Here is a 12,847-nt window from a genome sequence, read left to right on the forward strand (position 1 = left end):
CCTCCGGCCTGTAGGTGGCGCCTGCTGCAATCACTGAGCAAATTAATAAAAAACACAACGCAGAATTTCTTTTTTTTCTCAAAATTCAATACTCACTCCCATCCAAATAAAAAAAAAATAATACAAGTGTCATGTAACACAGTCATGTGCAATGTAACTCAGAGAAGGGGGGTGGAGAGAACGTCGCCGAAACCCATAAAACAGTAAGAATCTACAATAAAATAACATGTCCTTCACCTCGGCTGCGGCCATCTCATCGGGGGTCCATGCAGACGTGAGAGGTCCGTACGATAGGACAGAGCAGAAGGGGAACAGAAAAAAAATAAAGAGACTTTAAAAACATAAAAGGGATCAGTCAGAAGTCTATGGGCGGCTGCGAGGTGGACGCGGCGTGGAATGAGAGCTGGACACAGGGGAGGGGGGGGGGGGTCAGGCTTCGGTTTTTCCAGAGAAACGACTTTGAAATGGGACAATTACTAGCTAAAAGGAATACTATTCACTGGATGTCGCCTTCTTCATAGACACGGATATAGCGCCCCCTAGAGCCGGCGTCTGCAAACTGGTTTCAGAAATCAGAAAAAGTAGGAAGTTTTATCCAATGTGGTTGAGGATCTCGAGTCAGTCCTGGCGTGAACCAAAACAAATGTCACTTTTCGGTAACGTCTCAGGGGGCCCCTCCGTATCTACCGGGCTGGTCGTACCCGCCGCTGCCGCCGCCTGCTCCGTAGTTCCACTGGCTCCACTGACCTTGGCCCTGGGGTTGGCCAGGATTTGCATTCGGCGGTGCCTGTCCATGGCCTTGATACTGGTTCCACTGCTGACTGCCATACTGGGGAAATAGGAGAAGAATTACTAAGAGAAATCATCGACAGCGAAATGCCTATAACCGGGCGCCAAGAACTGAACAGGCCCCTCCCCCTCTAATTGCTGAAAGGGGATTCTATCAGAGGCCACCTCTTCACTGCGTCACCGGTCACATCTTCATCCTAAAGCACCGACTGCGAGTTTGTCGGCCATTTTCCTGTGGCTGAGCGGGCTCTCGTGTAAGAGGCCACAGGAAAATGGCCGACAAATACGCGCAGTCTTTAGGATGAAGATGTGGCCGGCGGAAGAAGATGGAGAGTTTTTGGACAGTTCAGGGGACGCCTCCTGTGCTGTCTGAAAACTCATTTACATATGGAAGAAAGAATAAAATTTGCAGGAACAGCAACGCAGATCAGAAAAAGAACGGTAAGAGAAGGATCGACTTTCTTAAGGCTATTCAGACGTATTCTTAGTTAAAGGGATTCTAATGATAGGATCCCTTTAAGTCTACAATGAAGTGGGTTTATATCAGGTGCACATGGATCCAGTAGGTGGCGCTTTATCTCTGTGGTCTGGCACGTTCCGCCCACTAGTCCGTCACACAAACACGCCCAGAGCTGCAGCGTTTTCGGGTGTTGAATTACAGACTAACCCCTCCTTCTACCCTCGCCCACCTGGTGTGACATGGATATAGCAAATGGGACCTCATACTGACAGGAGGCAGCGCCGCCTACTGGTGACCACACAGAACTTCACTGTCTATTGGTACTGTGTCATTTTTAAAATAGGCCTATCCTGCAAGTTTCACTCTGACCTTTAAACCTAATAATAGATACTTGTCAATTTTAAAGAGATTTTCTTTTCAGCAGTCGCTTCAATTACATTCCAGACAGGATAAAGCACATCTATAGATGGCACCACTGGGCCGTCGTTACATCACTGCTGACTGTAGATGATGTCATAGCTTAGCTCCTCCCCCTCCCTGCACAGTCTCATAGACCTCAATGAGTGGGCTCCAGGCTATTGCTGCCTATGGTCATTATTATGCTGTAAAGCAGATCACTAAATGCAGTTAGTAGAGGAGAAGCTCAGACAAGATGGCCGCCCCCATAACCCTGTGCAGAAAATAGAATTAAAAAAAAAATAAAAAAAATAAAACCATCTCCCACCCATGTACTCACCGGTTGCTGGTACTGCTGCCCATAGCTGCCCTGACTATATGAGGACTGCGAGGCGGCGGTGCCCTGGGGCTGGTTATATCCTGGGGTGTAGCTTTGTGCTCCACCGCTGTAGCTTTGGCTGCTGTTATTGTAGCCCTGACCGCTGTAGCCACTTCCTGCAGCACCTTGGCTGTAGCCTCCACTTCCCTGGCTGTAGCCACTGCTGCTTCCAGAACCTTGGCTATATCCGCCACCCCCACTGCCGGCTTGGTTGTAGCCACCGGGGCCTCCCTGGCTGTAGCTGCTGCCACTCCCTCCTCCTTGGCTATAGCTACTGCCACTTCCTCCGCCCTGGTTGAATCCAGCACTACCTCCTCCTCCTCCTCCATAATGTCCGCCACTTCCTGAGCCATAGCTTCCTCCCTGGCCATATCCTCCAGGACTGCCGTAGCCTCCTTGTCCAAAGTTTGACTGTAAAGAACATAAAAAGACCATGAAGGAGAGACACTGGCTGCACAACATCACAGCAACGTATCCTGGCAGAGATAGACTAAGCATACCGAGCCTTGGCCATAGCTACTGGGGGCGCCATGAGAGGAGGGATTTGATGCTGCACTGCCACCGCCATACCCGCCACCTCGGCCGCCCGCAGGACTGTAGCTGTGTGCTTGACTATCAGGACCAAAGCCGCTCCGATGTTCTGAGCCGTTATCCTGCGAGCTGCCAGACCACCGACTTTGGGAATTGTTTCCTCCTCGGTTGAAAGCTGCCAAATGGACAAAAAGGTCAAAGAAAATTATAGCCACCACCATACACAAGACACAGATCCTGTATTCAAGCAGGTCAGGATTCTCCTAGACTTCACAGTCTTCCTGTTAGGGGACCTGGTACCTTTTCATTCTTCTCCTTCCTCCCAATTCACAGTAAGCCGTTATTGTCAGCCAAGTTACAATGGAGCTGCAGCCCGGTCATGGCCACTGACTCTACAAGTCCGATAGCTTACGTTTCATTTCCCATCTATCCCATCATTCTATTCAGAGGACAGGGAATTGGTGTGTGATTGATGGGGAACCCCGAGACCAGCAGAATGGGGGCCTACAAGTTCTACCGAGTGGCCCATGTGAATGTAGCGCAGGTGCACATCCTCTGGCACTGGCGATATTATATACCGCCAGCAAGCTGACAGTGCTGAATTCACCGATATAAAAACCACCCCACACTTCTGAACTTACAGCAATACTTACCCCCTCCACCTCCCGGACCGCCACCTCTGCTGAATCCACCTCCAGAGCTTCCACCTCGTCCCTGAAACCCTCCTCTGTTTCCTCCCGGCCCACCAGGAGGGCCCCTGTTATCAAATCGCTGAAAGTCACTGCGTTGTGCTTCTCCTCGGCCAACTCCTCCACCGCCAGGGGGTCCTCCGCCACGACCTCGGAATTTCTTTTCTGGGGGTTGCGCTGCCTTCTTCCCCTCCTCATTATACTGGCGGATCAGCGCTTCTGCCTCCTCCTTCTGGAGCTCAATGAAGATCACCTCCTCGAGGAAGTCTCCTGGTTCTGGCAGACTGAAGTTTGCTGCGGAGAGACGGGAGCAAACATTGCCGTAAGGTTATATTACTTCACGGGGTTGGTGCCTTATCCATGTGATAGGCAAGTGTATGATCACTGGGGCTACCGGTAATCATGGCAATGGGCTCCCCCAGTCACCAGTGTGAATAAAGCCATAACACACGTGACCACCCACCATTCACTTCTATGGGACTCGGGCATGGAATGGAAAAGTACTGAATAGGGATCGAAAAATAACCAAAAGCTAAGATCCGCTCCATTAAAGGGATTCTACCATTAAAACCTCTATTTTTTTTTATGCGTGGATAAGACGTCGGAATAGCGGTTTTTACCGGTATGTAAATTAGTTCTCTGGCAGCAATGGGGGCGGGCCCCAGCGCTGAAAATGCAATGGGGGTGTCCCCCCTGCTGCTCGAGAACACGATCCTGCGACGCCTCTATCTTCGGCTGGATCCTCCCGTTCTCTGTCATCTTCCTCCTGCGTCACGTCCGACGCCTGTGCAGTTAGCTCTGCCAGTGAGACACCAGTAGAGCCGACTGCACATGCCGACCGGCGGCCATTTTTGGGAGGCCGCTCCTGCACTGAACTACAAGAGCGGCCTCCCAAAAATGGCCGCCGGCCGGCATGCACAGTTGGCTCTACTAGTGTCTCACTGGCAGAGGCGAGGCAGGAGGAAGACGACGAAAGAAGGGGAGGATCCAGCTGAAGATAGAGGCGTCGCAGGATTGTGTTCTCGAGCAGCAGTGGGGACGCCCCCATCACTGCCAGAGAACTAATTGACATACCGGTAAAAACTGGTATTGGAACGGCGCGGTGGAGATCACATCTAAAGGTAAGAGACAAATAGCCTTTCTAAAGGCTATTCCGACGTCTTATCCACAAAAAAAAAAGTTTTAATGGTAGAATCCCTTTAATCACTATGAACCCATTCACATGGATTATTTCATCCCGTCTCACACCGTCACTAGCTAACGTATATGTCATTCACTGTACCCTAGCCAGTCAGGATTGCTGAAATGTGAATGACCAAGATCAAATTTCAGTGCAATGGCGTGCCATATAAACATGGCGTGTGGTATGCAAAAAGGGGAGTGCCCTAAAATAATTGCAATAAACCTTTGAACAGAGTAGGGGGCACAGACAATAATGTCGTAGCTCAGACATTCACCTTTCATTTCTAACACAGCATGGTCGGGGACGTCCTTTCCTTCCTCATCGGTGCGCTTTACAATACGGTCCCGGAGATCGTCATCCGTGGGGCAGATGATAACGGCCTTCCGGCGAAAACCTTCAAATGGCCGCATCTTCCTCCGCTGGGCTGTCGCATAGACATTCGTCTGAGGAAGTAAGAAGAGAGAAGCCGACGTCACCACCATAGCTCATAGACGTTCAGTATAATCCCCGCAGGCCGGATCTCTCTGTCACCTGATCTAGGATGTAGTTTCGCTTCCTCCGCGCCGCTATCTGGATAAGCTGATTTAAACACTTTGTGGCTTGCTGAATGAGGACGTCCCAACGCCCGGCATAGTTTCGCTGCCGCCGAAGACCCATTACCTGCAAATTTATGATCCTAATGAATCTATGAGCTCATATCAAGAAACAATATGGAAAAACAAGCAGCGGAGGCCTCGGCGATCTTACCCTCATCTTCTCCATGATGGCATTGGTTCCCAGGATGTTATATTTCTTCCCTGGGTTTCCGGCCGAGTGTTTCATTGCCCAGGTCGTCTTCCCGGCTCCCGGCAGCCCCACCATCATTAATATCTGAGAAGGATACAGACATAGTCACACTTATGTTCTAGAAGGGGGTTCAGAAACTGGACAATCCCACCACTCGCTCACCTCACACTCCGCTTTGTTCTTGGGGGGTTCTGTTCCTCGTATTTTTTCGAAGTGGGGTACGTGCTGTATGAATGTAAACCCCGGCGGGCAGCTGCAGAACGGCTCCGATCTTTGGCCGAAATTAAACTCCACACAGCAGTTCTTTACTAAAATGTGAGGGAAGAAGGCCTGATTCCCCACCGCGCCCCTGCTGACCCGGAAGGCAGTACCCAAATAGCGCCCATTCTTGGAGAAGGAGAGCTCGATGTCACCGCGCGCTTCAAAGTCCTGCAAAAATAGAGAGATTGTATCAGAAATTTTTCTTTATTACAACCAGATGGTGAAATCACTTTTTATTTTTGTCATTTTTTTTTTTTTAATTCTATTTCTTATACATGATTATGGGGGCGGCCATCTTCTATTCTAATTCAGATCCCAGGGTTCCATGCATTTAGCAATGGCCGTGATCTCAGTGGTCTCTGATTGCGGGCATTAGCTTTGGGTCTGCAGCAGAGCGGTATGGCGGGTGCCAGGAAGGGGTTAAGTACAGAAAAGACAAGCACCAGGCTGTATAGAAAGCTGGATGAAGCTCTAACCAACATACAATAAAGCAGCCGATGACGTCATTCTCCGCAAAGGTCTCCCCATAGTTTTCAAACTTGCTGTTTGAGGATTTCTTCGCCGTCCCTCCATAGCCATAAGAAAACATTTCCTCTCCTGTAAAAATAGAATAGAGAAGTTTAATGCCGGGCCCGAGGGGCAAACGCACAACCTTCCAGGCCCAGCACTCGGCATAACACAGGGTCAGTTTTGCATAGCGTGCTCCTTCACAGGGAGTTACGTCAATCCATAGGCGAGGTCATAACGCACTGATCAGGGCAACGACCAACCTGACAAAATCCAAAGCCTCTCCTCGGATGATCCCTTACCTAGCTGAGTACTGCAACTATCCAGGGACCAACCCACGCGCACAACATGTGGATCTGGTTCGCTAGCTGGGAGATGTCCTACAGCGATTTCTTCCTTGATCTGGAGAGAGCAGAGAACACTATGATGATAAATGTAATAGCTCAGCCTGAGACAAGCAGAGACTTGGGGGGGGAAATTTTACCAACTTGTCTCACCTTTATCTCAAAGCAAACCCGGCCCCTGTTCACCCCGTGAGTGGCGCGAGCTCCAGACCAGAGATAAGCGAATCCCTCCATGGTGAGGGGGAAACCTACAGTGCGATCTTTGCTTAGCTTGAAGTGCAGGTCGCTGTTATCTGGGGAAAAAAAGAGACTGTGATATAGATGGACAAGTACCATCAATATAGAAGAGGAAAGTGAACCAGAGAACCACCAATCTGTTCCCTTAAAGGCAGTCTACCACCTCCGCCATCAATCACAGACCCATCCTGGCAGTCTAACTACACGCCCTTGTGCCCTGTATACAGCATCGCATTTGTTCTGTCCTGTAATTTGGAATGACAGATCAGACACCAAGCTGTTTACAATGGACTGCTATGTAAAATCTGGAATGTAAGGTCATTACTGCCAAGTGTGACTCACAAAGGTGCAGACCTCGACATGCATGCTCAGCTGACTTCTATAGTGAGATAATAGCCACAGTAATGTCCTGCATTATAGAAATATGACCTGCATCCGGAACATGGTCATGTGAATGAGGCCTAAGGAAACAGCTGTGAAGGGAAAAAGCTAAAGCTATGAAATCTGGAGCAGGTTACACTAGATCACGTCTGCTCACGGCTTTAACCTTCCCAGATTTCAGACCCCTGTGTTTAGAAGTAGGAGTAGTGTATAATATATATATATATATATATATATACACACACACACGACTAGGGAGGATCCAACTCATCCTATTACTTACAGTTATCCAGGACGACAAAGCTCTCATCAAACACATCGTCTTCATCGTCAGCACCGCGACCCTGCGGGGACCTCCCTCTACAGAACAGACATTTACATCAGCACTAGCACAGTTGGGTTACAGATTGCTTTCCCCACTAATACTTATCCCCTTGTTGAAAGGGAACACAAGAATGAGGTTCCTGAGACCCCCCGTGTGTACCCTGTGACCACCACTCCCATTCACTACTATGGGACGGACAGATTGCCAAGTGCAGCTCAGTCATTGATATGGGAGTGAATGGAGTGGTGGTCACACTACGAGCCAGGGGGCCAAACCACCACCACAAATGGAGGACAGCCATGGTCAGCAGTAAAGACCCTCTTATTTATTTTGATGCCACAGCCCTGCATTCATACAAGGGACTCAGGAACCCCCATCCTTGTTATCTCCGGGAGCCCAAACAAATAAAACGCCAGTGACCAGACATTTATGGAAAGATATGAAATAGCAGCTGGACGGGGAGAGCGATCACTGAAGCTCCAAATACTGAGACGTCGAGTGATCACAAGGATGGGGGTCGCCGAGGTCCTTGTGTGAATGAAGCAGAAGGGTACGTGTGTGACCACTACTCCACTCACTTCCATGAGCATACAGAGCTGTAGTTGTCAACTTCCAACACTCTGATGGAAGCAAATGCAGCAGTGGTGGTCACACATGCACACTTGTGACTTAGTCTCAGAAGGGACTCAGGGACCCCCACCTTGGAGACCAGAGGAGCCCCAATGGTTGCACCTCCAGCGATCAGACATCCCAGTGCAGTCATATTACCGTGAGTAACGACTGCATCAATAATGGGCGCTGGTCCATACCAACAACAATCGATGCAAACAGGGGGCTCTGACATTGTAGCTCAAGACAATCCGGCTGCACAACACCTAGCTCGAGACTGATAGTTCTCACAGACACTGGACTAGGCCATGTACCTCTTGTCTTCTCGATGCTCGTAGAAGCCTTTGCCTCGGTCTTCATATGTTCTTTTACGATTCTGGAAGGACGGAGGGGGGGCTCCGGCATTGGGGCCTCTGTGACCTGGATCAGGCTCCTCCTGCTTAAACTCAGTCTTTAGACCTGTGGAAAGGACACAAGTCTTAAAAACTGTGATGGAAAAATGAAGACAGTGTCTTATCTCTGCCGAGTGGTGACCCTATAATGTGCCGCCCACGTGCCAGTTATTCCCTGCCCCTCATAGCCTGCAGCGATGACATGTTACCCTGGACATGAGACTGCTGCAGTCAATCAATGGCCACAACGGTCACTGCGGCAGCGCTCACATGTCCGGGGTTAACCACAATGCAGAGATCGGTGCTGGCCGTGACGCACCAGGGCAGGGAGTGGCAGGAAAGGTAAATGGCACGTCTATATTATTCTAGGCCAAGCATGCATTAGGGTTGCACAAGGCATACAATTTTTAACCCCTTCCTGACATCTGTCGTACTAGTATGGTGCATGCTGGGTGTTTAACTATGGTGGCCGCCCGGGAGCCAGGCAGCTGCCATAGCCGCCGGGTGTCTACTGTTTTATACAATAGACAATCAGCGCTAATGCCCCCGGTCAGTGCCCACACCAATCGGGTGCATTAACGTTCCTCACATTAACCCCATTGTCTCCAATGGGAGAACATATGGGGTCACTTTCATCGTGTTATTGTGAGGCCCAGGGGGTAGTTTGTTTAGGACCTACATGTACAGAAGCAATTTATGAAGGAGATGGCGGAGTCAGAGGAGGAGAGTTGATGTGTTGGGGTTCAGCTTGTTGGACCCCGAGGATTGAAGACGGATATCCTGATCTATAAAACCATCAGGTCTCTTCCAGAATAAATCCTGACTTGTCTATCAGAAGGTGAAGTGATTTTAGCCTTCAGTTCTTTACCCATATTATGCAGCGGCGCGGGTTCCATAGGTCGCCGATCATAAAATGTGTCTCGTTCCTGTTTAATAGGCTCCTGTCTGTGAGGTGGGGGGAAACCTCCGCCAGGGGGGCCAAAGTGATCCGGCCCATGGTGCCCGAAATCTGTAACAAGAGAAAACACACATTACATTGGTTCCTGTACATGGTCTATCACCACAGTTACTTAAAGGAATAGTCCAGGACTTCACTGAGATTACCTACACGTAGGACGGATTATCAATGCAGGATCAGGGGAAGCCAGAATCCCCGCACCTGCACTGATCAGCCAGATAAAGGGGCCATCGCCTCTTCATTGTACCATGCAGATCACTGCAGGTCATACAGCAGCAGCTCAATGACAATCCCCGAATGTGACCGAGCTGCAAAATGATCACGTGTGGACAGACACCAGCAAAAACCAGGGGCCACACGGTGGCTCAGTGGTTAGCACAGTAGCCTTGCAGCGCTGGAGTCCTGGTGTTCAAATCCCGCCAAGGGCATAAAACCATCTGCAAGGAGTTTGTATGTTCTCCCCGTGTCTGCATGGATTTCCATCCCATATTTAAAAAAAAAACAACAACATACTGATAGGGAAAATGTACATTGTGAGCTCTATGTGGGACTCAAAAAAAAAAAAAAAGAAAGAAACCAGCAGGAACTCTCAGTGCCTGCCCAAGCCCTGTGACCCCTTAACCAGCAGATGGGTGGACATAGGACCCCCAATATTTTGTATACATGACACATGCGTCTGGTCTGCAGTGATATATGCTGAGAAATCATGCTTTTACATGGCCGCCCAGTGATATACCACACAGGAAAATGTGCACAAGGCCTCTCTTTGGTAAGAACTGTGGCCAGTTCCAGGGTCCTTGTCCAGGTAAGTCCCATTCAAGCAAATAGGACTGATCTGCACTGCCAGGCATGGCCACTAGGCAATGTGCGGCGCTACACAAAGTGCAGTTCCTGTCAGGGTGCCGGGTGTCATCTACCACTACAAGCCGGATAGTCATGTGCTCGGTGCACCCTTGTACAGTGACCGTGCTCCGTATAGTAAGTCAGTGCACTCACATGAAAGGAAGTGAATCAGGTCACGTGACCAGCGGACATGACATCACACGGCCCGGGTCACCCATATCAAACAAGGGATCCCGGGTGTCAGATCCTCAATGGATTACCTTAAAGGGGTCCCCATGTACATAACTATTTTTAAATTTGCAGATAATTAAAAATTAAACATTTTTACAAATACAAGTAATTAAACATTCTGCAGAGTTCTAAAGATTTTCTCTAATTACCTTGTGGTCACAGTCTGTTGTGTTGATCGGTTGCCATCGGATATGATGTCCTTATTGTGGCCGGGATATCTTCTCATACATGGAGTGTCGCTGCCTGATAACCCGGCTACAATAAGGAAATCATAGCTGGTTCCTGACAAGTCCCCGACCTTAGAAAGGTTCTGCATTAGTGGTCATATCCATTGGCAACCAATCAATATAACACTGTCACCACTAAGAAAGTTAGAGAAAATCTTTACAACTTTGCAGAAATTTTAACTACTTATATTTGAAGAAATGTTTAACTTTTAATTATTTACAAATATAGATCTGATTATATACACAGGAGACCCCTTTAAGGACGGGCCATTCATTAAAGTCCCACAAATCCCTTTTAGGCCGAGACTGTGGTATATACGCTGCACCTTTACAGCTCCTGCCTAGGGGGATGGGACTCTGGCGAATCCTTCTAGCGAACCCCATCCCCCACACTGTGGAGAGATACGCGCAGCAGACACGCAACGATTTCCAAAAACATATGAGGCAGGAAGCAGAAAACTGCGCCGGCTACACCATGGACAGGGCCGGCTGCTCCCAGGCGCAGATTGTGTACAGGACGGGCGGCAGTGGCGGCTCTATACAGATGACCGGTCCGGGGGTCGCCCCCCTACTGTCCCGGGATTCATGGCCTGTCCTCAGGATACGCCATGGAACGATGAAGCCTGGACAGAACCCTGAGATGGATGAAGTACAGTCTCGCGAGATCCAGCCCTCCGGTTACGGGTAAGGCCTAGTCCACACGGGCACGGAATAGCGTATTGTGGTCCCGATTTTGTTGTGACCGTCAGTCGTGACTTCCCGCTCCGGAGTAGGCCCTGAATGAACGGGTCTAGTGCAGAGGGAGCTGCTGTGAGGCGGGGGCCGGGGCTGATTGCTGACGCTCTCCATAGACCACCATTGTGAGGGGGCGGATCATGACGTGGATTCTGCACCAAAATCTGCCCCCTCTGAACAAGCCCCAAGCTGACACACAGTTTTTTGCAGGCGGTTCTTTGGGCGGATTACACCTTAAAGAAACCCTCCTCCTAATCCCCTTACCCCAGCGAGTCAGGCGGAGGCCGCACCTTGTACAAAACAGGAGGTTTTTTTTTTTTAACGTAACCTCAGAGGAGTCTGCAGACGGAATCTCTTCTACTTGTAATGTGCGGACGTACACCCTGTGCACGGCCGAGTGTGCACCCGATGGGGGGTCTAGTGTGCACGGGGGCTTAGTCTCAGGTGGATTCCGCCCATTGAAGTGAATGGGAGACAAAAAGGAGAAAAAAACCCCCAAAACTCAGTGTGAACAAACCCCAAGATGAATGGGGCGGGGGCGTCTGGGAGACCCCCCCAATCCTACAGGATAGGTAATATAAATCCGGTTGGTGGAGGCGGAGTCCGACCACATAGACCCGCCCCTGCCCGCAATCATGAGAATGAGGCCCTGGGCTGAGCGGCGGTCACACATCCGCTACCACTCCATTGGCTCCGCCAGCACCAGACATGGCCACCGATCTGTACCAATGGACTACCTGGGACCCCCAGAGCTCAGGCCCCCACTGATTTACTTTGTAAACATGGGATCAGTTTATTGACACAATCCCTTTAAGAGGAAAATCCCTTTAAGCAGATCAGGGACACATTCACCCCTGGCAGAATGGGCGGAGTAACCTCACAGTCTACTCAAGACACATTATAATGTAAGTGACTATCACGTGACGGAGGGGGGTGGTCACGTGGCATTAACGCGTCAGGAATCGCATCCTATAAATAGCTGTGTGAACAGAGCCATAGAGGGCTTCAAGGCAAAGCCGGCAAAGACAGCGGTCCCGTCCACGCCCCCTCCCCGGGCATTGTTCTCCCGGCACAGCCGCCACTGAAGCCTCTCCATCCTTCACATGAGCTGCCCCGTACACCCGCCGCTCCCGCTGCTTACATCGGCTTTCACCGTCCCTGCGGAAATCCCTGGGGGGTCCGGGCGGGTATCCGCCTCTGTGGAAGTGATCCCCCATCCTCTTCTCTCGGCTGCGAGTAGCGCGGGTATCACAGGAGGGCGGACAAAATGGCGGCCCCTGACTCTCCACCTCTCTCTTCGCCGTCCACTTGTGCGGCCACGCCCTCTAGTGACGAATGACAGCGCGGCTGCAAATTCAACCAATAGAACGCCAGAGCCCGCGCCTTAGCATTCGCTGATTGGCTGCTCGTGCAACTAGCGGTGTCAGGAACTACCAATTGAATCAGCGAAGACCGTCTCCTATGACAACGGCCGGAACAGATGGGTTAATGTGTCGGCCATCTTGGTGTGCCCAGCTAGTGTCCGGCCTCTGAGGCCGCTGAGGTGTATGAGAGCTTCCGCCATCTTGGTGCTCTCAGTCACCT

General features: G+C 50.3%; 1 protein-coding gene across 1 annotated transcript; it reads right to left on the reverse strand.

The window, feature by feature from the left end:
* Window positions 1–440: 440 nt before the first annotated feature.
* On the reverse strand, window positions 441–12,563 carry HNRNPUL1 (heterogeneous nuclear ribonucleoprotein U like 1). Its single transcript, XM_075259868.1, has 15 exons — window positions 12,405–12,563; window positions 9,138–9,278; window positions 8,192–8,336; window positions 7,227–7,303; window positions 6,479–6,618; window positions 6,284–6,383; window positions 5,959–6,071; window positions 5,376–5,642; window positions 5,175–5,297; window positions 4,959–5,087; window positions 4,702–4,870; window positions 3,209–3,538; window positions 2,525–2,730; window positions 1,986–2,435; window positions 441–829 (listed from the first exon to the last, which is right to left on the reverse strand). Exons 1-15 carry the CDS (start codon window positions 12,478–12,480, stop codon window positions 665–667), a joined length of 2,631 nt encoding a protein of 876 aa, XP_075115969.1. The 5' UTR covers window positions 12,481–12,563; the 3' UTR covers window positions 441–664.
* Window positions 12,564–12,847: the final 284 nt, after the last annotated feature.

This window comes from Leptodactylus fuscus, chromosome 11, assembly GCF_031893055.1.
Source record: "Leptodactylus fuscus isolate aLepFus1 chromosome 11, aLepFus1.hap2, whole genome shotgun sequence".
Taxonomy (NCBI): domain Eukaryota; kingdom Metazoa; phylum Chordata; class Amphibia; order Anura; family Leptodactylidae; genus Leptodactylus; species Leptodactylus fuscus.